This window comes from Pseudorasbora parva, chromosome 16 (assembly GCF_024679245.1).
Source record: "Pseudorasbora parva isolate DD20220531a chromosome 16, ASM2467924v1, whole genome shotgun sequence".
Lineage (NCBI taxonomy): Eukaryota > Metazoa > Chordata > Actinopteri > Cypriniformes > Gobionidae > Pseudorasbora > Pseudorasbora parva.
In genome coordinates, this window is record NC_090187.1 from 42,988,338 (window position 1) to 43,012,037 (window position 23,700).

General features: G+C 40.9%; 1 protein-coding gene across 1 annotated transcript in view; it reads left to right on the plus strand.

Moving 5' to 3' along the window:
* Positions 1-23,700, plus strand: part of wtip (WT1 interacting protein) — a 53,464-nt gene that overhangs the window by 17,247 nt on the left and 12,517 nt on the right. Inside the window, exon 3 of the mRNA XM_067419119.1 lies at positions 21,123-21,190. Within this exon, the coding sequence (XP_067275220.1) occupies positions 21,123-21,190 (68 nt within the window). The remainder of the gene's footprint in view (positions 1-21,122; positions 21,191-23,700) is intronic.

The window sequence follows — 23,700 nt, forward strand, 5'->3', positions numbered from 1 at the left end:
TTGTTGTCTCATTGATATCAGAAGAGTTTCATTTGGTCTTTGATCTAGAAGTGACTGTATGGATCATTTTCTTGAACATGTTTTTAAGTAGAATTATACATTCAGCTTCTGAAATGAAATTAATTATAATTATGCTTTGAAAATGGAAGAATTATGCATTTAAAGTGGGGGTGAAACACTCAGTTTCAGTCAATCTCATGTCAATCTTGAGCACCTATAGAGTAGTATTGCATCCTTCATATCTCCGAAAAGTCTTTAGTTTTATTATATTTATAAAAGAAATATGGGCTGTACCGAGTCTTTCCGGAAAAAAACGAGCGGCTGGAGGTGTATCATGTGGGCGGAGCTAAAGAATGACGAGCGCACACAAAGTGGTGACGTCCTCAAGCGTGGAGAAGCCCATGGCTATCGATCTCAGCTAATAGATACATGATCCATCACATTCGGAGGCTGAAATAGAAACAGCAACAGCAGGACGTCCGTCTCTGTGGTATGGACTGTATTTAGTGGCCTGTCAACATTTGTGTGTCTTTACTCTCAGTTTATGAGGACATGATTCGGTTTATGGACTATTGTATGCGACTAAACATTAACAGTAGCAAGCAAAACGGTTTTGCACGTCAGACTAGTGTAACGTTATACAGAGAACAACAATGGAGTCCGTTAGCGCATTTGAATGACGAAGCACGCGATCGTGTCGTTTACTGATGTTTACTCACGCGACGATAGCCGACAGCACAGACATTTGAAGCAGTTTTACTCACCGGCTGCTTCCAAAGCAGGACCGAACCTTTATCGCTGGGACGGCTCCGTCAAAAACACACTTCTTTGGTATGATTTGGTGAAGTCCTGTGACAGCAGTGGCGTGGAAATCCACTTTGCGACGCGACTGAAGCGATGTTGTGAAGCTTCCCGTCATTTCTGCGTTCAAATCGGTTCAAATGCAGCGCTGCCTTCCCAGAAAGCTGTGCTGAAGCGTTGAAGTCGCTCGACGTCACCCATAGGAATAAAGTGGAGCGCGGCGCGTCAGAAGTGTTCACGGACGACTGGATCTGCAGCTGAGAGTGTGTATGGGCGTGCGTTTCCTCTCTCGCTCTAGTCACGCGCGCGCGCCCTACCGGGAGAAGAGCCGTACGGCCCATACAAGGACCTTCCGCTCTATTAACGTCAAGCCGAGCCATACTCGAAAAAAACTCTCCGAAACTTGTGAGAAACCGGAAGGAGTATTTTTAACACAGAAATACTCCATCAAACGTCCAACATTAGTTTTTGAAACTTTGTCTATGTTTAGGATGGGAATCCAAGTCTTTAACGGTGTAAAAAGCTCAGTATGCATGAAACAGCATTCCCCCCCCCCTTAATTATAATTATGCATGGAAAGCAGAAGAATTATGCATTTAGAGTTATGGATTGAAAATAGAAGAATTATGATTTAAACAAAATTTTGCTTCGAAAATTTTGTAATTATGCATTTAATTCAAATTATGCATGGAAATGGAAGAATTATGATTTAATTACAGTTATGCATGTAAAATGTATGAATTATGCATTCAATTCTAATTCTAATTTAAATGCATAAGTGAAATGTATTTAGTTATGTATAAAAAATGAAAGAATTTTGCATTTACCGGTAATTAAAATGATACATCTAAAATGGAAGAATTAATGCATTTAATTACTATGCATCGACATTGGAAGAATTATGATTTAATTAAAGTTATGCATTGACAATTTGATGACTATGCATTTAATTAGAATTATGCATCTAAAACTTTTATAATTGTAATTTAATTAGTTATGCATCGGAAACGGAAGAATTATGATTGAATTATTGTATAATTTTAATTAAATGCATAATTTTATATTAACATTTATTAAATTTCTATATAAATGAACACATTTAACTAGTTGTGCGTTGAATTTTGAAGAGTTAAAGTTATCCATTGAAAATTGCATAACTTTAGAAAGTTTGATTTATGTATCTAAAATGTAAGTTTTGTCATGTTTTGTGATATAGTTTAGTTTGCCAGTGTGAAAGATCACAAGCCACTTGTAAAGACTCACTGCTGTAAAAATACTGCCTGTTTATTTGTGTGTATGAATGTGTCATGTATGGCTGATCGGTGTGTGTGTGTGTGTGTGTGTGTGCTTCCTCTGTAAGCGAGAGAGAAATCACGGCAGTACTGTAGAGCACAACTGCTATTCAGTTTTCTCTCTTTCATTCTCTCTTCCCCTCCGCACAGATACTGTTTCCTCACGCTTTACAGCCAGTGCAGATAATTTACACGTAATGCTAGCCGTCCGCTGTACATGTATTGTTTGGCAAAAGAAAGAGGGCCAGTAAACCGGATGCGCGGCTCTGCGGTCTGGGAGGAACTGGAAGCCTCTTTTAAGGACATAATGGGTTCTTGAAGTTCACAGGAACTTTTTAGCGTGCCGTCGGAGTGTGTTTGCCTATGTTTGGATTATCTGTGAAGAATGAGCTGATCTGCTGTGCTTCAGTGATGAGCCAAGAGTGAAGAACACGCAACAAACCATGTGTTGCTTGATCTTATGATTGTGAAATGAGTCGAGGTGGGCGGGTACAGTATGACCAAAATCATAAATAGTTGTACGAGTGGTTTTATGTCATCATGCTAATGGTGTATATATCATTATATATTTATTTTTGGTTGAAGTTCAACCCAAAGATGTTTTGCACATTGCATGACCATGTGCTAATGGCTATTTTTGTGTAATCCAGTGATGTAAATACACTAGAAATGACTGATTATTATTTGAAATGTATTTATTTATTATTTTATTTTAACATCATGGATACATATCAAAAGATCATCTGATTCATAACAAAAAATATGGTGAGTCTGACGTAAAAACATTTGACTAATGTTACACTCATTCATACATCCATCCTTCTTTCATCCATCCATCCACTCATCCATCCGCTCATCCGCCCATCCATCCATCCATCCATCCACCCTTCCAAACACCCACCAACCCATCTATCTGCCCATCCATCCATCCATCCATCCATCCATCCATCCATCCATCCATCCATTCACCCTTCCAAACACCCACCAACCCATCTATCTGCCCATCCATCCATCCATCCATCCATCCATCCATCCATCCATCCATCCATCCATCCATCCATCCATCCATCCATCCATTCACCCTTCCAAACACCCACCAACCCATCTATCTGCCCATCCATCCATCCATCCATCCATCCATCCATCCATCCATTCACCCTTCCAAACACCCACCAACCCATCTATCTGCCCATCCATCCATCCATCCATCCATCCATCCATCCATCCATCCATCCATCCATCCATTCACCCTTCCAAACACCCACCAACCCATCTATCTGCCCATCCATCCATCCATCCATCCATCCATCCATCCATTCACCCTTCCAAACACCCACCAACCCATCTATCTGCCCACCCATCCATCCATCCATCCATCCATTCACCCTTCCAAACACCCACCAACCCATCTATTTGCCCATCCATCCATCCATCCATCCATCCATCCATCCATCCATTCACCCTTCCAAACACCCACCAACCCATCTATCTGCCCATCCATCCATCCATCCATCCATCCATCCATTCACCCTTCCAAACACCCACCAACCCATCTATCTGCCCATCCATCCATCCATCCATCCATCCATCCATTCACCCTTCCAAACACCCACCAACCCATCTATCTGCCCATCCATCCATCCATCATCCATCCACCACCCATCCATCCATCCATCCTTTATCCATCCTTCATCCATCCGTCCCTACACCAAACCCGCCAATCCATCCCAAAATCATTCATTCATCCATCCATCAACGCACCCATCCTATTGTATAGTTGTATCTATGTATCAATCTATTATTCTGTCTATCGTCCTTTATATCCGTCTCATGTTATATCTGTCTGCCTGTTTTTCATTCATTTAGTGCATTGTCTATCGTTTGTTATGTTTATCTATTTGAATTTCCATCGTTCCATCTGAATATCTATCTATCTATGAGAGAGAGAGTTCTCGATACCTCTTTTTTCCACCCGATTTTGTGTTTCTCTCTGAATATAATTGAGCTTTTCTGTCACGTCCAGAACTGCACCCGCCCCAACCTCATCAAAGAGAGGAATGCACTCCTTTATTCCCCTCTCTCTCTCTCTCTCTCTCTCTCTCTCTCTCTCTCTCTCTCTCTCTCTCTCTCTCTCTCTCTCTCTCTGAGTACCAGTACTGTATCAGTCATGACCCTCACTCACGTAACCTGTTCTCATAAACACACACACAGCATCACAAACACCCTGTAACAGTTACAGCATGAAGGTGAGTGTATGTGTGCCGGGAGTGTTTGGGCTGCATTCATGTCCCTCCACACAAACACACACACACACACACGCAAGAGTCATTCTGACAAACAGCATGTTTTGTTCCATCTCTTTCTCTCATACTTAATGCAGAGTCCTTTGGTGAGGTGTCTCTATTTGCACAAGACTTCATTCATGCATTCATTCAGAGAGAACTTGTGTTAATGGAAATAATTATAGCTTTTCGATGATTCATTTGTAGTAGGTTTTGTTTTTCACTATTTTCATGGCCTACTTTGTACTTTGGCCATTCAGTCAGTATGGATGTTTGTCTTGCCTGTAAAGCATATAAAATGGCTATTAAAATAACATGGAAAAGAGAGGATATATACATACATATATACACACTGTCTGTCTCATCTATCTATCTATATATATATATTATAATATGATTATGCATGGGGAGAGAGGTGGCTGAAGAGCATGTGTGTGACCAGCAGGTCTGCACATGCTCTGAACCACAGACTAAAATTCCCCTCTTTACAGTAACACACACACACACAACAATCTGGATGTGAATTCCCAAACATGTACATACACTCTTTGAGTGACTCACCACCTCCAGTATCCCATCATGCACTGGGGCGAACCCACCTGCAGATGATAAAGAACTGCTTGTTCTCTTGCTGTGGATAAGCGTGTGTGTGTGTTTAACAGCATCAGGAGACATGGTTATGCTTTGTTCTCACTGCATCTATCGACCTATCGTTTCATCCATCCATCCGACTGACTGACTTAAGTTAAAAAATGTAGGAGCTCATTTAGAAACTTTAGGGGTACATTTATATAATGTACATAAAGCACACTGTAACATAATCACTGAGATACTATATAGTTTTTGTCAATTTTTAAATTGAATTTAATTCTAATTTAATTTTACATTTAAGTTAAAAGTTTTAGTTATTCTGTTGTTTGTTTGTCTTACTGTATTCATGTCGATGTCGTGTGCTTGCTGTTAGCTGTGGTGAAAGCATTTTGTGAGAGAAATAACGTTGCAAAGTTCATTCGTGTTTTTTCAGAGCTCTCAGATACAAACAAAATAAACTCGCCTTGCGATGTTGAAAATGGACGTGTACAATTTTTTTTCAAGATTCTTGATTGAATAGAAAGTGGAATAAAAGAGCATTTATCTAAAATACAATATTTTGTAACATTTATAAATGTCACTTTTGATCAATTTAATGCATCCTTGCTGAATAAAAGTATACATTTATTATTACTTTTTATAAAAACCCCAAAAGTTTTGAACAGTAGTGTATCAATCACTCCATCGTTCCCTATTTCTGTCTATTGTTTTGTTTTAAACTGTGTTTTTCTTTTTTTATTCGTCTGGACGTGTGTTTTTCTCAGTTTAAATGTTTTCAGTGCTGCGCTCAGCTTTTCTCTCTGCTGGTGTGTTTCTGTCTGTGAATCTTTGATTAAGTTCACGACCGATTTCCCAGCAGTCCTCAGCTTACTGTGTGTTAAAGGGGTACTTCAGCGCTGGGAAGATGAATCTGTATTTAAACTGGGTCATCAATGCAGTAGAAATGTGAAATTATTTTTGAATTTGGTGTCTTCTAGACTGAGAAAAGACAGAAAATGTATTTTTGTCCCATGGGGATGAAAGACTACAATTCCCAGAATGCTTCGCTGCCCTGTGCCATTCCCAAGGCCACCAACTTGATTACAGTGACTGAGTTAGAGGAGACACTACAATTAAAAACTGAACGTGTCTGTTCAATATAATGAGTGAGTCACCGCGCGAGTATCACAGCACTGAGCACTAACTGCACGAGTGATGAGAGCTGAGGTAATCGCGACTACACTCGCGGCATACATTCACAACGCAAGTTCAGTCTGGCACGCGTTTCAGTTCATACCTTTACAAGCTTAACTTTCATAGAAATTAATTTGAGAAGTTAAAAGACTTACATTGCGCACCATAGCTCCGTTTAAATGAGTGCCTGTAGCTGAGCTGAGCTCTCCCTGCAAGCTGAGTGTAATCTCCCATCCCCCATGCGCAGATTCAAAACATGCGGAAATGGCTCCCTCTGCTGGCTGTAGTCTTTAGCCTTTGGGCAAACATTCCTCCTATGATGCAAAAATCGTCAATTTGCATCATAGGAGGAATTTTTCCTGAAATAAAATGCATAAATCTCTTGTCTCAGGGAGATATGAGGTGGGAAAGCACAATAATTTGAATATACTCCAGGGTTTCTACTGATACAAAGCCATATGCTAATCGCTGAAGTAACCCTTTAATGACAAAGTTTTATAACACGTTAGATGTGGTCTGTGTGTACAGGCTGTACAGGCAGTCAGTGAGAAAATCACATCAGCCTCTGAATGCTTCAGCAAAGTGAGACTTTATTCACTCACACAATAAACACTCACAGGTGTTTATTTTCTCATATGCATCAATTGTGTTTTCTAGTGGGCATGTGTGCATCTGCTGAGATTAATTTTATTTTATACTTTTCATTAAGGGATTATGTACCTCAGTCAGAGTTAATGCAACATTGTCACAAGTACAGTCCATTAGGTTGTGTCGATCTTTCAGCTATCAAAACATGAAAAATACATATTAACAAGACATTACCAGTGGACAGCAGCCTCAGTTTGTGAGTGTCATGAGTCGACGGCTGGGATTAAGTTCACTAGAGGACTGAAGACTCTGTGACAGTCATGGGAAACATCTCAAGTGTAAAAATTAAATCAAAGATGCATTTTACACAGCAGACCATGGAAATTAAACAGCCCACACACTCTTCTGAGAGGAGCGGGGGAGAAGCGATAGATGTGCATGACAAATGACCAAAAAACGTTTTTGGTTAATGGACTCTTTTCACATTTCCGAGGCTCTCAGAAGCGGAAACATCATAGTTGGATAAACTTCAATATTGGTGAACCAATTTTTGTGTTCTCATTTTCCCCCAGTTTACTACAAGGGGAAAAATGGGCCTGTTTACACCTGGTCACTTCATGGCTTTAGTTATTATTTTAGAATACATTTAAAAATGTATTCTAACTTGTATTAAAACTAACTTGATGAAATGTTATATTTGGTTTAATACATTTTAACTACATCATTCCTGTACCACCTGACTGCTGCAGATTGATTTCGGTGTCGATCGCGTTGCCATTGAAACATAATTCGAGTCATGAATGGCTCCCGAGTGTGAAGTCACAGGTTTTCATCTCTTCCAAATGACAGTAGTTATGCACTCTTAGAAGAAAAGGTCGTTTCGGTGCTACGTTTTTGGAACCCTTAAACGGTTCTATATAGTAGAATAGTTGAGTATACTCCAAAGACCCTTTTATGCTAAAAGGGTTCTATAATGACAAGAGAGAACCCCTTTGACACTTAAAAAGGGTTCTATATAGAACACTGCAAAACAAAAAAAAAGAATTTCTTATCAAAGAAAAAAATGAATTTCTTATCTTAGCAAAAACTCTCTTTAAGGTGCACTATGTAGTATTTTTGCAGTAAAATATCCAAAAACCACTAGGCCGGTGTTATATATATTGTTCAGTTGAGTACCTACAATATCCCAAATGTTTACAACTATTTGTAAATTGTGAGAAAATTGCTATTTTAACCAAGGACTAGGGCGTTTCAGCATAGCGTTTGAGGGAGTCGCCTGTCAATCGCGTCATATCTGCGCTACCCTCGGTTTTATTCAGCAGAAGCGCTTTTCTCTTGGCAGTGTGAACATGTCACAGCAGCGCCGAGCGAATGCACAGAGGAACGTCATAACATTATTTTAAACACACTTAAATGTACCTGATATGATAAAAAGAGCTGGTTTACCTGACTGGAAAAAGCGGAAGTGCGAGCACCCGACGACTGTGTCCCGTCCCGTCATAATAAAAGTCCCGGTACTCGCTAGCCGTGTGTTTGTGTAACAATCGCTCCAGCAGCTGTGCTCAGCTCCTCAACACTCGGTCCTGCTCTGCTTCACTACAGTAACGTTAATAACCGCATCCATCAACATGATTTCTGCCCGAGTCCTATTTTCCACTGTGCTGTGAGGTGAAGACCACATGTCCCAAGATACTGCGCTCACACTTGGCGTCATCAAACTACGCCTTTGTTTAGAATAGGCGACCTCTAGTGGACGGAAAGTTGTATAGTGCACCTTTAATTTTGAGTTATTTTTTCTCAAAATAAGACAATTACTTTTGCTTGTCTAGTAAATACTTATGGTTTTAAGAATGTTGAGATGTTTGGACCAGAAACGACAAAAATACTAAGTAAGAAAATAATTTTTTACAGTGAACCTTTTAGGGGTTCCAACTACGTAACGCCGATAGGACCTTTTAAGGTAAGTATAGAACCTTTTCTTCTAATGCTGCGTTCACACCGCACGCGAATGACGCGATTCGCGCGAGTGATTTACATGTTAAGTTAATGCAGAGACGCGAATAGGCATTCTGCGCGCGATTCGTGCGAATGAGGCGGCAATGATCACGCGAATTGAGCGTTTTGAACGCGTGATTCGCGCAAGTTGAAAAATCTGAACTTTGGCGGATATTCGCACCGCGTTAACCAATGAGGAGCCTGCTTACTGCTGTCACGTGTTGAAGTGACGAATGGGAAACCCATAAGGGAAACCCCGAGGCCAGATTAATTTAAAAATACTCCTGTTATTGTGTCACAAAATGTAGTTTTAATAGTTTTTCAGGCGAGAATGTAGTTGTTTAAAGCTCAAATATGTGATTTATTTATTAAGAGAGCTCCTATTTGAAAATTTGATCTGGTGTTTTCGGAGGTGTGAGACCCAGTCGATCACCGGAGCTCAGCGCTCATCAACCCCGGTGAGAGGAGCCTTAACTCGGATAGTCCTTTTGCCGATTGACGCTGCCTGGCAGAACCCCCTCCCATGACGTGAATTCGCGTCTGTTGTGTAGTGAATATCACATGCGAATGAAGCGAATTTCACGCGCGAATTATTCGCGTCATTCGCGTGCGGTGTGAACGCAGCATAAGAGTGTGGAGCAAGTCAAATCTGTATCTCCCCCATGTTAACCCTTAAAGACCTAGACTTTTCTTTGTTTTTGTCACCCATTCTAGCAATTGACATCAGGTGCCATGTATCATTTTAAACAGGAGAACCTGAAGTTTCCATCTAGCTCATTTAAAGTCCCAATTTGACACTTATTTAGTCTGGGAATGAATTAAAGTAATATCATTTTTAGAAAAAGGGCAGCAAAAATGGGGTGTTTTTTACTGTAAACTCGAACAAAAGTTAATGAAGTTTGAATTTTTTTAGATTTCCAGATTTTTGTCTACATGCAACAACCCCCCAGCAAGTTATAGCCATTTATTATAATATTATTCTATGCGTTTTTGAGTGAAAACAGGTGTATTTTATTTACTGACAATGTGTGTCCAAAAAAAGTTCAGGGAGTAAAGTAAATAGAAAGATTGTTATATAATAACAAAACACTGAAGCAAATATTTTTCTTCAGATAAATATATTATCATTTAAACATGAACAATAAATGCAAACAATGTAACAAGTTGGGATGATAAACCGTGCAATAAAATATACTGAGTGGAAATCAACAAACGGAGCAAATAATCCTCTCAAATACAAAAAATATACAGAGTAAAAAGTGTGTAAAACACAAACTACACACAAATAGAGAAATATACTGACTTTTGTGTGCTGAGCTATGTGAGAGAAATAAATGTATGCAGAAGACTGTTTATTTTCATGCACACAAATACACACCCACTTTCAAGTTACTTTTTCAGAGAAACATGATTGGTGGTTTAATGGAACAAAATCTGTTTATTGGTTAGAGTTGATGACCGTTTAAACGAATCTGGGCACGCAGGGTAGGACCACAAAGCCTCTGAATAATCAATCGCGAGAAATGTGATGCTTCTGAAAAGCTGAGATTCTCCTCTACGGTGCATTTTGGAGCATACAGATTGGATTAGCAGCAGCTGTCTCGGTCTTTAAGGGTTAAAATGCCCAACTTTTGTTTAAATTATATTAAGCCCTAAAGTTCTGCATAATTAAACTGTTAGTTTACCCAAAAATGAAATTTATGTCATTAAATGACTCTCCCTAATGTCGTTCTACACCTGTAAAACCTTCATTCATCTTCAGACACAGTTTAAGATATTTTATATTTAGTCCGAGAGTGTATGCAAGTGTATGAACACTATACTGTCCATGTCCAGAAAGGGAATAAAAACATCATCACAGTAGTCCATATGAGACATCAGTGGGTTAATTAGAGTCTCTTGAAGCATCCAAAATACATTTGGGTCCAAAAATAACAAAAACTACGACTTTATTCAGCATCTTCTCTTTCGTGTGTGTTTTCAATCCTCAAATAAAGATTCAACGTTATGAATCGGCGTATTGATTCATGATTCGGATTGCCAATGTCACTTGATTTCTGCAGTTTGACACGCGATCCGAATCATGAATCATGTGACAACATTAATTGTAACTGGGACATGAATTTACATTTGATTTATTAAAACAAAACAAAAAACAAAAAAAAACGCGAGGACTTTGCCTACTCATTTCAGAACACCACTTTGTTTGATGCAGAACTTTTTTAACAGGGGTGATGTAGTGACTGTGGCCGCAGTCTTTGACAAAGCCTGGAGGAATCTAGCCGTCCATCCCCTCCCCCCTTCTCTCTCTCTTTCTCTTCTCCTATCGCTCTCTCTCTCTATGTGTGTGTGTGTGTGTGTGTGTGTGTGTGTGTGTGTTTGGTAGTGGAGGGGGACACTGGGACCAGCCGGTGACCTCAGGCCGAAAGAATGTCCCCGTTTACTCAGATCTCTCTCTCTCTCTCTCTCTCTCTCTCTCTGTTCAGATTCTGGCCCTCCCCAGACATTTGTCAGAAATCTCAGTGATCTCAACATCGTTTGTTGTGTTTACACACGTCTACAAACCTCCACATCTATCTTTGCTATCTCAATAATAAATGTTTTTAAAAAACATTTATTGCTGAATAAAAAAATAAAAAACATTTACACCTTTTTATTGTATTTTCTGATTATATTTTGAGTGGTTGTTGCAAATTGCATTTATGTTAGGGTGTTTATTAGACACAATTATAGTGACCAAAATTATCAGTATTATCACAGTATTGCTAAAAAAACACTTTTAAACGTACTGATGCACACTGAAATCATTTCACCAAGTTTTATGTTGGTGACGACAAATAAAATTAGCAGCAATGCACATTTAAAAACAATGGCCGGATAATAGCTTGGTTGACTTACAACACATCTACTAAGATGAACTAAATGCTCAAATAAAGTTTTATATGGTCCAGCAGGTGTAAATCGTATGTTTGCACCCCTAATTGAAAGTCTTTCCTCTTGTCTGTGTGTGAATCGCTCTGAATCAAGTCAAGTGATCGCTTCTCTGTCGGGCCACTGGCTGTTTGAATGTGGCAAGTGCATAAATTTTGCGATGGTGAAAAGAAACGAGATGTCTGCCTTGAGCGCTGTAAATTAAGGGATGGGGAAAGGGGTCATACTGATTTGTGTGTGTGTGTGTGTGTGTGTGTGTGTGTGTGTATGGGCATGTTTTTGTGACATATGAGGACACAAATGTGTATAATTGTCACGTACACACAAAGGAAATGGTGCGAGGACTCAAGTACAGAAAAGGATATATTTATTTATAACAAATAAAACATAAATACAAAACAAACACCCACGAGGGGGCAAAACACAATAGAACATAAACTAAAACTCAAAACATACCAACAGAAGTCACTGGGGGAACGGGAGACGCAGACATTACACAAGGATCCAACACAGACTGACAAACACAAGGAGATTATAAAGGGAACCAACAAGGCAGATAATGAGGGAGAACAGGTGGGGCAAATTAACCAATAACACTAATCAGATGACAAGGGGGAGGGATCTGACAATGACAAATGCACAACATAACAAACCCACATGTGCACACAAGACAGGACAGGCATGTGACATTACCCCCTCCTTAAGGAGCGGCTACCAGACGCTCCACTAGGGACGGGCGGGACAGACCAGGGCGGGACGGAAGGGACACACCAGGGCGGGGCGGGAGGGACACACCAGGGCGGGGCGGGAGGGACAGACCAGGGGGGCACGGGAGGGACAGACCAGGGGGGCACGGGAGGGACAGACCAGGGGGGCACGGGAGGGACAGACCAGGGGGGCACGGGAGGGACAGACAAGGGAGGGGTAAACAAGGGAGGAACGAGGAAAACAAAAAAGTTCAGGAGGCCATGGTGGCACACAAAGTTCGAATGGCCAGGACGGCCCGCCGAGGTCGGGAGGCCCACCGAGTTCAGGCGGCCGGGGCGGCCCGCAGAGTTCAGGCGGCCGGGGCGGCATGGGTAGAGCAGGGAGCCAGGGAGGCGCGGTGAGAGCAGAACTCCTGGGTGGTGCGGTGAGTGCAGGGGGCGCCAGGAAGGTGCGGCGAGAGCAGGACGCCTCAGCGGCGCGGCGAGAGCAGGACGCCTCAGCGGCGCGGCGAGAGCAGGACGCCTCAGCGGCGCGGCGAGAGCAGGACGCCTCAGCGGCGCGGCGAGAGCAGGACGCCTCAGCGGCGCGGCGAGAGCAGGACGCCTCAGCGGCGCGGCGAGAGCAGGACGCCTCAGCGGCGCGGCGAGAGCAGGACGCCTCAGCGGCGCGGCGAGAGCAGGACGCCTCAGCGGCGCGGCGAGAGCAGGACGCCTCAGCGGCGCGGCGAGAGCAGGACGCCTCAGCGGCGCGGCGAGAGCAGGACGCCTCAGCGGCGCGGCGAGAGCAGGACGCCTCAGCGGCGCACGGAGAGCAGGACGCCTCAGCGGCGCACGGAGAGCAGGACGCCTCAGCGGCGCACGGAGAGCAGGACGCCTCAGCGGCGCACGGAGAGCAGGACGCCTCAGGGGCGCAGGCAGGGCGTCGGGGAAACTTCTCCAGTCCAGCAGTATCCACCGGCACTGGGACCACCGGAATACGATCCACCGGCACTGGGACAACCGGAACCAAATCCACCGGCACTGGGATCACCGGAACACGATCCACCGGCACAGGGACCACCGGACCACGATCCGCCAGCACAGGGACCACCGGAACACGATCCACCGGCACAGGGACCACCGGCACACGATCCACCAGCACAGGGACCACCGGAACACGATCCACCGGAACTGGGACCACCGGAGTGGTGGATGACACCCTGTGCTTCTCCCAAGCATGCAGAACTGCCACCACAAACCCTCCCATTACGGCCCTCCAGGCCATGTCTGGACTTGGGATTCCCGGACTCGGGACCGCCGGAACTGGCACCGAGGGAGAACTTCTCTGCTGAGTCCTCATAGTATGGTTGGATCCTTCTGTCACGTCACCCACAAGGGAAAAGGGAAAATGGTGCGAGGACTCAAGTGCAGAAAAGGATATATTTATTTATAACAAATAAAACAAACTCAAAACAAAACCCACGAAGGGGAAAAACACACAATAGAATAATAAAATATAAACTTAAACAAACCAACAGAATCACAGGGAGAACGGGAGACGCAGACATTACACAAGGATCCAACACAGACTGACAAACACAAGGAGATTATAAAGGGAACCAACAAGGCAGATAATGAGGGAGAACAGGTGGGGCAAATTAACCAATAACACTAATCAGATGACAAGGGGGAGGGATCTGACAATGACAAATGCTCAACATAACAAACCCACATGTGCACACAAGACAGGACAGGCATGTGACAATAATGATATGATATTACAGACATATTACAAGGAGAGGATGAAATATGAGGACATTGGCCCATGTCCCCACTTTTCAAAATGCTTATAAATCAAACAGGATGAGTTTTTTTTAGAAAGTAAAAATGCAGAATGTTTCTGTGATGGGTAGGTATAGGGGCAGTGTGTGTGTGTGTGTGTGTGTTTGATGGGTAGGTTTAGGGGTAGGGGCAGTGAAAGGGGATAGAAAATACGGTTTGTACAGTATAAAAACCATTACGCCTATGAAATGTCCCCATATGTCACAAAAACAAAAGTGTGTGTGTGTTTAAATCAGGGATGGAAATTAACTTTTTTGTCCACCGGCCACTGTGGCTGGTGGATTTCAAAATCTACCAGCCACTCCATGTTTTTAACCGACAATGTGTAACTGCATGTGAAAAATTAATACTACAAGCTCTACAATACTTACGCAGTTTATTTAATCTCAAGTCTCAATGAAATACTGACATTTTCTCTGTCTCTCTTATACAGTCTTGTTCAAAATAATAGCAGTACAATGTGACTAACCAGAATAATCAAGGTTTTTCGTATATTTTTTATTGCTACGTGGCAAACAAGTTACCAGTAGGTTCAGTAGATTCTCAGAAAACAAATGAGACCCAGCATTCATGATATGCACGCTCTTAAGGCTGTGCAATTGGGCAATTAGTTGAAAGGGGTGTGTTCAAAAAAATAGCAGTGTGGCATTCAATCACTGAGGTCATCAATTTTGTGAAGAAACAAGTGTGAATCAGGTGGCCCCTATTTAAGGATGAAGCCAACACTTGTTGAACATGCATTTGAAAGCTGAGGAAAATGGGTCGTTCAAGACATTGTTCAGAAGAACAGCGTACTTTGATTAAAAAGTTGATTAGAGAGGGGAAAACCTATAAAGAAGTGCAAAAAATGATAGGCTGTTCAGCTAAAATGATCTCCAATGCCTTAAAATGGAGAGCAAAACCAGAGAGACGTGGAAGAAAACGGAAGACAACCATCAAAATGGATAGAAGAATAACCAGAATGGCAAAGGCTCAGCCAATGATCTCCTCCAGGATGATCAAAGACAGTCTGGAGTTACCTGTAAGTACTGTGACAGTTAGAAGACGTCTGTGTGAAGCTAATCTATTTTCAAGAATCCCCCGCAAAGTCCCTCTGTTAAAAAAAAGGCATGTGCAGAAGAGGTTACAATTTGCCAAAGAACACATCAACTGGCCTAAAGAGAAATGGAGGAACATTTTGTGGACTGATGAGAGTAAAAATTTTCTTTTTGGGTCCAAGGGCCACAGGCAGTTTGTGAGACGACCCCCAAACTCTGAATTCAAGCCACAGTACACAGTGAAGACAGTGAAGCATGGAGGTGCAAGCATCATGATATGGGCATGTTTCTCCTACTATGGTGTTGGGCCTATTTATCGCATACCAGGGATCATGGATCAGTTTGCATATGTTAAAATACTTGAAGAGGTCATGTTGCCCTATGCTGAAGAGGACATGCCCTTGAAACGGTTGTTTCAACAAGACAATGACCCAAAACACACTAGTAAACGGGCAAAGTCTTGGTTCCAAACCAACAAAATTAATGTTATGGAGTGGCCAGCCCAATCTCCAGACCTTAATCCAATTGAGAACTTGTGGGGTGATATCAAAAATGCTGTTTCTGAAGCAAAACCAAGAAATGTGAATGAATTGTGGAATGTTGTTAAAGAATCATGGAGTGGAATAACAGCTGAGAGGTGCCACAAGTTGGTTGACTCCATGCCACACAGATGTCAAGCATTTTTAAAAAACTGTGGTCATACAACTAAATATTAGTTTAGTGATTCACAGGATTGCTAAATCCCAGGAAAAAAAAAATGTTTGTACAAAATAGTTTTGAGTTTGTACAGTCAAAGGTAGACACTGCTATTTTTTTGAACACACCCCTTTGGGTGTGCTGGGTCTTGTTTGTTTTCTGAGAATCTACTGAACCTACTGGTAACTTGTTTGCCACGTAGCAATAAAAAATATTCTAAAAACCTTGATTATTCTGGTTAGTCACATTGTACTGCTATTATTTTGAACAATACTGTACACACACAAACCATGAACTGATATACATTTCATTAAATGAGTAGGGCTCTGTGCTCTGTGTGCTTTTTTTTTAACCTGGATTTGGCATTTGGATGATTCGTGATCAGTGATGCCAGTAACGCGTTACATAGTAACGCGTTACTCTAATCTGACTACTTTTTTCCAGTAACGAGTAATCTAACGCGTTACTATTTCCAAACCAGTAATCAGATTAAAGTTACTTATCCAAGTCACTGTGAGTTACTATTTTAGTCATTTTCCTTTGTAAAAACCGACAGCTTATCAAAGTTCTCAGCCGGGCTGGAGCCGTGTTTTTTATTTATTTATTTTATTTTTTACATTGTTGCAGCCATTAAAATAGTTCAGTTTTGTTTTTAATGTCAAAGTAGTTATTTTTCGTTTCGTTTTTTATTATCCTAATTTTGTTTGTTAAATTAAAGTTTATATAGGCAAGACAATTCAAGAGTTGGTTTGAGAGACTAGGCTATTAAACATGCGGTTAACTCACTGGGTCGTCACATAAAAAAATTAAAACTTTAATTTAACAAACAAAAATTGCTCCAAACATTTTTCTAAATGAACTTAAAAAATAAACGAAACGAAATATAACTACTTTGACATTAAAAACAAAGTAGGCTAGTTATTATACCACCACAAAGGCATTTCTGACGAGCTGAGGCAGCTGATAGATTAGCCTACTGCCCACAACATGCTCGCAACGGTGCTCAAAAAACCCGAAACGGGCTACACAATCTAAACAAACAAAAAAAAAAGTACAGGCAGGTTGTCTTATAGCCTACCTTACACTTCAGCAAAATTAATATAAATCCGATCTTCAATTCCCGCGGTATATGCTCATTTAACGGAGTTCACATCAAAGCAAAAGATTCCAGCATTTTATTCAGCAGCTCATTTCAAATTCAATGATCGCAATATGAGAGAGAGAGAGCGACCTAAGCACTGGTAAGATCATTAGTCTCATTATTTTATATTGAAGATGATTGTGTTTTGTGTGACTTATTTTAAAGTTTCATTTACGGCCATGCGTTGGCTTGCTTTACTCATCTGCAGCGATGTTGCAGTAGCACCGTCATATCTATCTGACTACAACATAACACGCTCTCACACATTTATTTTTTAATTATTTGCCAGGAGTAAAATTTACACATGTGGTTTAAACAACCAGATATATTTACATTTGTCCGGTTTAGTTTGAAATGCTTTCATGCACCTTCTGAATTGGTTTGTTTGAGTGATCAGAATTAAATACGTCTGGAAAGACTCTTGGAAGGCATTTAGGCCTACTCCTGGTCATTTCGCAATCAGATAGATACCTGGTCAGAGAAAACGAATGAAGGAACCAGTTGTAAAAAGGCCATAACTCTAGCAGCTGCTCTGAAGAAACGGACTCTTTAACCCTGCGCGAGCCATATCTTGACAGTGGCGCAAGCTATCATGGTCTCATGTTGTTTCCACCAGCACATCTCATTGTTCATTTTAATTATTAAAATAAATATAAAACGAAGGAGAAGCCTAAAAAAAGGGGGCGTAAAAAAGTCGGGACCGTCAGTCTCGAGCATAAATACAATAAAGTGTGTTGCCAAAAACGGTCGTCATTTCTATTTTGAGGCGGCAGCGGTGTTGTCGGCAACTGCTGAATGTAACTAATAAAGTAACTTGTAATCTAACTTAGTTACTTTTAAAATCAAGTAATCTGTAAAGTAACTAAGTTACTTTTTAAAGGAGTAATCAGTAATCAGTAATCAGATTACTTTTTCAAAGTAACTGTGGCAACACTGTTCGTGATCTTTTATGGCTTCCAGTTTTAGGTTTTTAGTCAACAATGAAACTATTAGTTTTGGCATCTTCTGAAGCGTGTTGACGACACACCGAGCAGAACATTGTCAGTAGGGATGCACAGAAATAAAAATTCTTAACCGAAACACCAAAAGAAATTATGCCAACTATTAGTACCATTGCATTTATGGCTAATGCTGTGACTGTGTAACTTTACTGAAAATCAAGGCATTGCGATTGCATAAATTAATATTAAAGTTTCAAATATTAATCAATTACAAATGATGCAAATATTTATTTAGCACATTGCAACAATCCACAGTATAAAATACAATTCAAACTAAAATGTTTAACTTGACCTCACTCATGTGTACATTTAATAATAGCTAATGTACAGGCTTAATGGCCTGCAGAAAGGTACAAAAATTCAATTCAGTAATCAAATGTAAAATAACTGCATATTTTAACTGTTTAAATTAAAGATTTAATCCTTATTAAACTTGCAAAAGCTATTCAAGAGCAGTGAGTGATGTCCTTTTGTTTGACATTGAACAGACAGCAGTAAAGGCTACTGCCCCTTTAAGACCTAGTGCAGGGATATGCTCTTCTTTCTCGACTGTATAACGTTCACTTGAGGCATATTCAGACTATGTCTGCTTGGATACTAATCAAGATGGACATGTTGACATACTTTTTGTGTGAGTTTGTTCATTTAAGCGCAAGACTTGAAAGAGAACTCAATATTTGCGCGCTGTGAGACGAGTGCGCATTCTCGGATGATGCGCAGTGACGGATCTTCTTTCAGCGCGCGCGAGTTCGTATTCGCGTCTTCTGGCACTACATCCGGGTAATGACGGCGAAAACGACTGGTCATATTTGGACATACGACCGCACTCGCATGCATTGAACAAAGTTTACAAAGAGGGGAAACCGTATGCTATTTTTATTTACCCGCCACGGTGGCCGGTAGGTGAATCAAGTTTACCCGCCACAACTCAAAATCACCCGCATTTGGCTGGTGGCGGGTGCTAATTTCCATCCCTGGTTTAAATATGATAGCAGTCAGACTAGCAGCATAAAATGTCTAAGAAACCCCCATTTAGACAGAAACAGTCTGACTGACACATGGTAAATGACCAGCCATAGTTTGTATTTGTTTTTAGGCTGGTATTGCACACTGATTCTAAGGGTCTGTTCACACTTGGCATGTTTGGTTGGATTAAATGGAGCCCTGGTGTGATTGCTCTGTTGGTGCGGTTCATTTGAAAAAGTGTGAACGCTGACATCTGAACTCTGGTGCCACTAAACAAGCTGAAAGATGAGTCTCGGTCCACTTCTAAGCGAACTCTGGATTTCTGGCGCTGTTTTGACTCCTTTACACACTTTATGAGCTCTTCATGAGTTTCAAAATATCATCTTATGTACATGGCTCAGCACAAAACCAGTCCTGCGTCTCAAGGGTATATTTGTGGGAATAGCCAACAATACATTGCATTGGTCAAAATTATAAACTTTTTTTTTATGCCAATAATCATTAAGTAAAGATCATGTTCCATGAAGATATTTTGTCGATTTCCTACTGTAAATATATCAAAAATGTAATTATTAGTTGTAATGTGCATTACTAAGGACTTCATTTGGACAACTTTAAAGGCGATTTTCTCAATATTTAGATTTTTTTGCACCCTCAGATTCCAGATTGTTGCATCTCGGCCAATATTGTCATGTCATAAACCCTACATCAGTGGAAAACTGATTTATTCAGATGTGTGTATAAATGATGTATTAATCGAAATAGGTTTACCCTATGATTGGTTTTGTGGTCCAGGGTCACAAATTGTTTTACTTTAAATTAAATGACATACAACATTTGTAACCAAATAATAGCCAGGTTGGAAATTGGATACACTGCGTGACTTTTATTTATAAACGAGCCCCGAAATACACTGGGACTTGAATTTTGAAATGTCCATGCTTTATTATTGCAGGAGCTAATTTAAATTCAGATGAGGGAGACAAAATATGTATTCTTAAAACTGTATACAAACATTATAGTATAAACACTATAAATTAAACATTGTCATAATTGATTAACGCTATTTCATACGCTAAAAAATTCTGAGTAAAAAACAACCCAATGTTGGGTCAAATATGGACTAACCCAGTAGTTGGGTTGTTTTAACCCAGCAATTGGGTTGTCTTAAGCAAATATTTAACCCAACCGCAGGATTAAAACAACCCAATCGCTGGGTTAAAACAACCCAATTGCTGGGTTAGTCCATATTTGACCCAACATTGGGTTAAAACAACCCAGCATTTTTTAGAGTGTATGCATTGATTGATCTGATGCGCGAGTCTGTAGACGCACAACAGCACCACGTTCAGGTTTTAATATGTTAAGTTCTCAGATTTATTTAATGACATCATAGCCATTTGAAGTTTAATAATCACATTAACCAGCATCGCGATTATATGTTTTTCCATCCCCAAATTATTAGATGCCTTAAAATGATCATTAAGACGCTTGGTTTTGAAGACCATTTAAGATCCGCAGGGTTTTTTTTTATTCTCACACATTCAAAATACACTGTACAGTTTCTGTACTTTCTATTTTTAGTCGCAAATGTGATTGAAATGCTTACACTGTCGAGCCCTAATGAAGCTACCCACATACAGCGAGCGCATTTAGCCGCACAGCACATTGTTTTAGATGTTTGGTAAGTTCAGTCTCGAAACATACGTCATAAAAGCTTGACCAATCAGGTTGTGAACATCCCTATGCCTTTAGGTTTGTGCTAAAAATGCAAATGTAAACAATAAGCGGACCATGACTAAATATGAACACACCTTAAGTGGCGTAAAGCGATCCAGATTTGAGCATTTAATGCGATTTTGTGACGCTGGTGGTTTTGTGAGTGTTTGTGTTTTGGGAATGAACACAGCTGTTCACTTACATATTTCACATATTTCATTCTTTCAATCATTTGGTGTTTGCCAATTAAAAATAATTGCTTGCTTGTTGTCGAAGCTGTTTGTAAATGCACAGCATTAAGACACACGGACCATTTTATGCAGCATGTGCGATGAAACTTGTATGAAATGGTAACATATTTTTATCTTTTTGTTCCCACAGGACGGAGGCTACGAGGAAAGGCTTTTTATAATGTTAACGGGAAGGTGTACTGTGAAGAGGACTTCCTGGTAAGTACGAGATTTGCATTCGCTAGAAAAACAATTTCTTTGTAAAAGTTTGTGGTCAGTAAGTTTTTTTTTTCCCCCAATCACTGACAACAAAGCCACTTTTTTGGCTAATTTTTGCTATGAAAACTAGTAAATCTTGAATGCAAGCATACAAGCAGTTTTTAATCTCATAATTACAGTAATTCTGACACAATGTGAAGCATTAATCCATTAAAACAGGCAGTATCTGTCCCTGCCACGGATTGTTCTGCTTTTGATGCTGCTCGTTCTAATGTGGTTCTGTCCTCATTTGAAGTCATGCTGTAGGATTAGGGTTACACCAGCTGTAGTGTCTCAACAACATATCTGCAACGCTTCATTTAATTTAATGCTTCCTAAGAGGGAGGCGGAGAGTAGGGTTGTATTGATTAGCACTCGTTAGAGGATGGATGGATGTCAAAGTCTCTTGGGAGAACAGATGCTGTAGCTGCACCCACCTCCCCAATTCACTCCAATGTGATCTTATTCTGCCTAAAGCCAAACACACGTCAGGAGAGATGGGAAGATGAGTCCATCATGCAGGAATCAACTTCCTGTGCTAAATCTGCTTCTGTCACTGTGACAGTCCTGAGAATATGGGCAATGATATTAGGGCTGGGCAAAAAAATAATTTTTTCGATTAATCGGTTTTTAAAATCTGGTCGATTCAGAATCGATTCTCAAAGGCCACGAATCGATTTTTTTCAATTTTTTTTTTCACTAACATTGAACATAAGATTAACGTAAATCTAATTACTAGTCTTCTCCACTAGATGTCACCCATTTGCCTTGCGTGATCTTACAAAGGAGCAAGAGGCGCACATCATTTATCCATTCATTGTTTAAATGGCAGCTTCCGGTGCGTTGTCGCCTTTTATAATGCTGAGGTGAAATGCTGTAGTAATACTAAAAATCTGCGGAACCATTTGATGTGACAACACACACACAGCTGAGCACACAACTGCTAAAAATAATCACATACACGCGAATGCTTGGCTTGCATTAGGATCAAACTTGAGCAGTCACTTAAGCACGTACATTAGCCATTATAGACATATTCAAATTATAGTCCATACACAGTGCAGGATCAATAATTCAAACCCTAATAGCTTATATTATAAACAGATTTCCTCTAATAATAGTTAGTCCACAGTCAACTTAAGTCAGCACGTTAAGGTATTGTTGTCTGTTACCACGACAACTCTGGAGTGACCAATCACGCTTCTCTGTCAGCTGAGCCTATGGACGAATCTAGGTTTGCCGGTTGCCAGAAGAACGGGACTTGCCTGACTGCATTGTGCCACGTGTAAAGTTTGGTGGAGGGGGGATTATGGGGTGGGGTTGTTTTTCAGGGGTTGGGCTTGGCCCCTTAGTTCTAGTGAAAGGAATTCTAAATGCTTCAGCATACCAAGACATTTTTGACAATTTCATGCTCCCAACTTTGTGGGAACAGTTTGGGGACGGCCCCTTCCTGTCCCAACATGGCTGCGCTCCAGTGCACAAAGCGTCGGCCTATAAAGACATGGATGAGGAGTTTGGTGTGGAGGAACTTGACTGGCCTGCACAGAGTCCTGAGCTCAACCCGATAGAACAGCTTTGGGATGAATTAGAGCGGAGACTGAGAGCCAGGCCTTCTCATCCAACATCAGTGGCTGACCTCACAAATGAGCTTCTAGAAGAATGGGCAAAAATCCCCATAAACACACTCCTAAACCTTGAGGAAAGCCTTCCCAGAAGAGCTGAAGCTGTTAGAGCTGCAAAGGGTGAGCCGACTCCATAATAAACCTTACGGATTAAGAATGGGATGGCATTAAAGTTTACGTGCATATGTCCCAAAAGTTTTGGCAATATAGTGTATATCAGCCAGGACAATTAATTGGTCAATATTTGCCATTTTGATAGATTTATGTATTTTATCTATTATAGCCAACTATTTAGAAAGGAAAATATATATACATGTGTATATTATATATAATATATTTGGTGTATATATATCTTTTTTATTTTCTAAATAGTTGGTTACTGGCAACCTAGAATAGATATCATTGGTATCATCCATTAAAAAAACAGAACAAAACATATCGGTAGGCCACTTAATAGATTTACGATTGACCCCAAACAGCGCTTGTGTTGACGTGACTGAGGAACACGACACCGGGGGTCCGGCAGATGGTCTGTCTGATGGGACGGGGTGGGGGTTTCCTGGTATTGATCAGTCCCTCCCAACCCCACCTGCTGGTCCTCACTCCACAATTAACGCACAAACACCGATGAAAAGAATGTTCAGACGGGCAGTGATGTCATCAGTCGGGAATGGAGCCGAGTTCCGCGGCCGGACGGAAAGTTCCACGTCGTTAAAATGCGGTCTTTGGTTCCTACAATAGAATCCGAAGATCTTGTGTGGCCTTTGCCACTCATTTCCATAGAGTGCATGTTTGAGAACATCTTTACTCTAATGGCTGCGCTCCAAACCCTGGTCACCCTGGTAACCA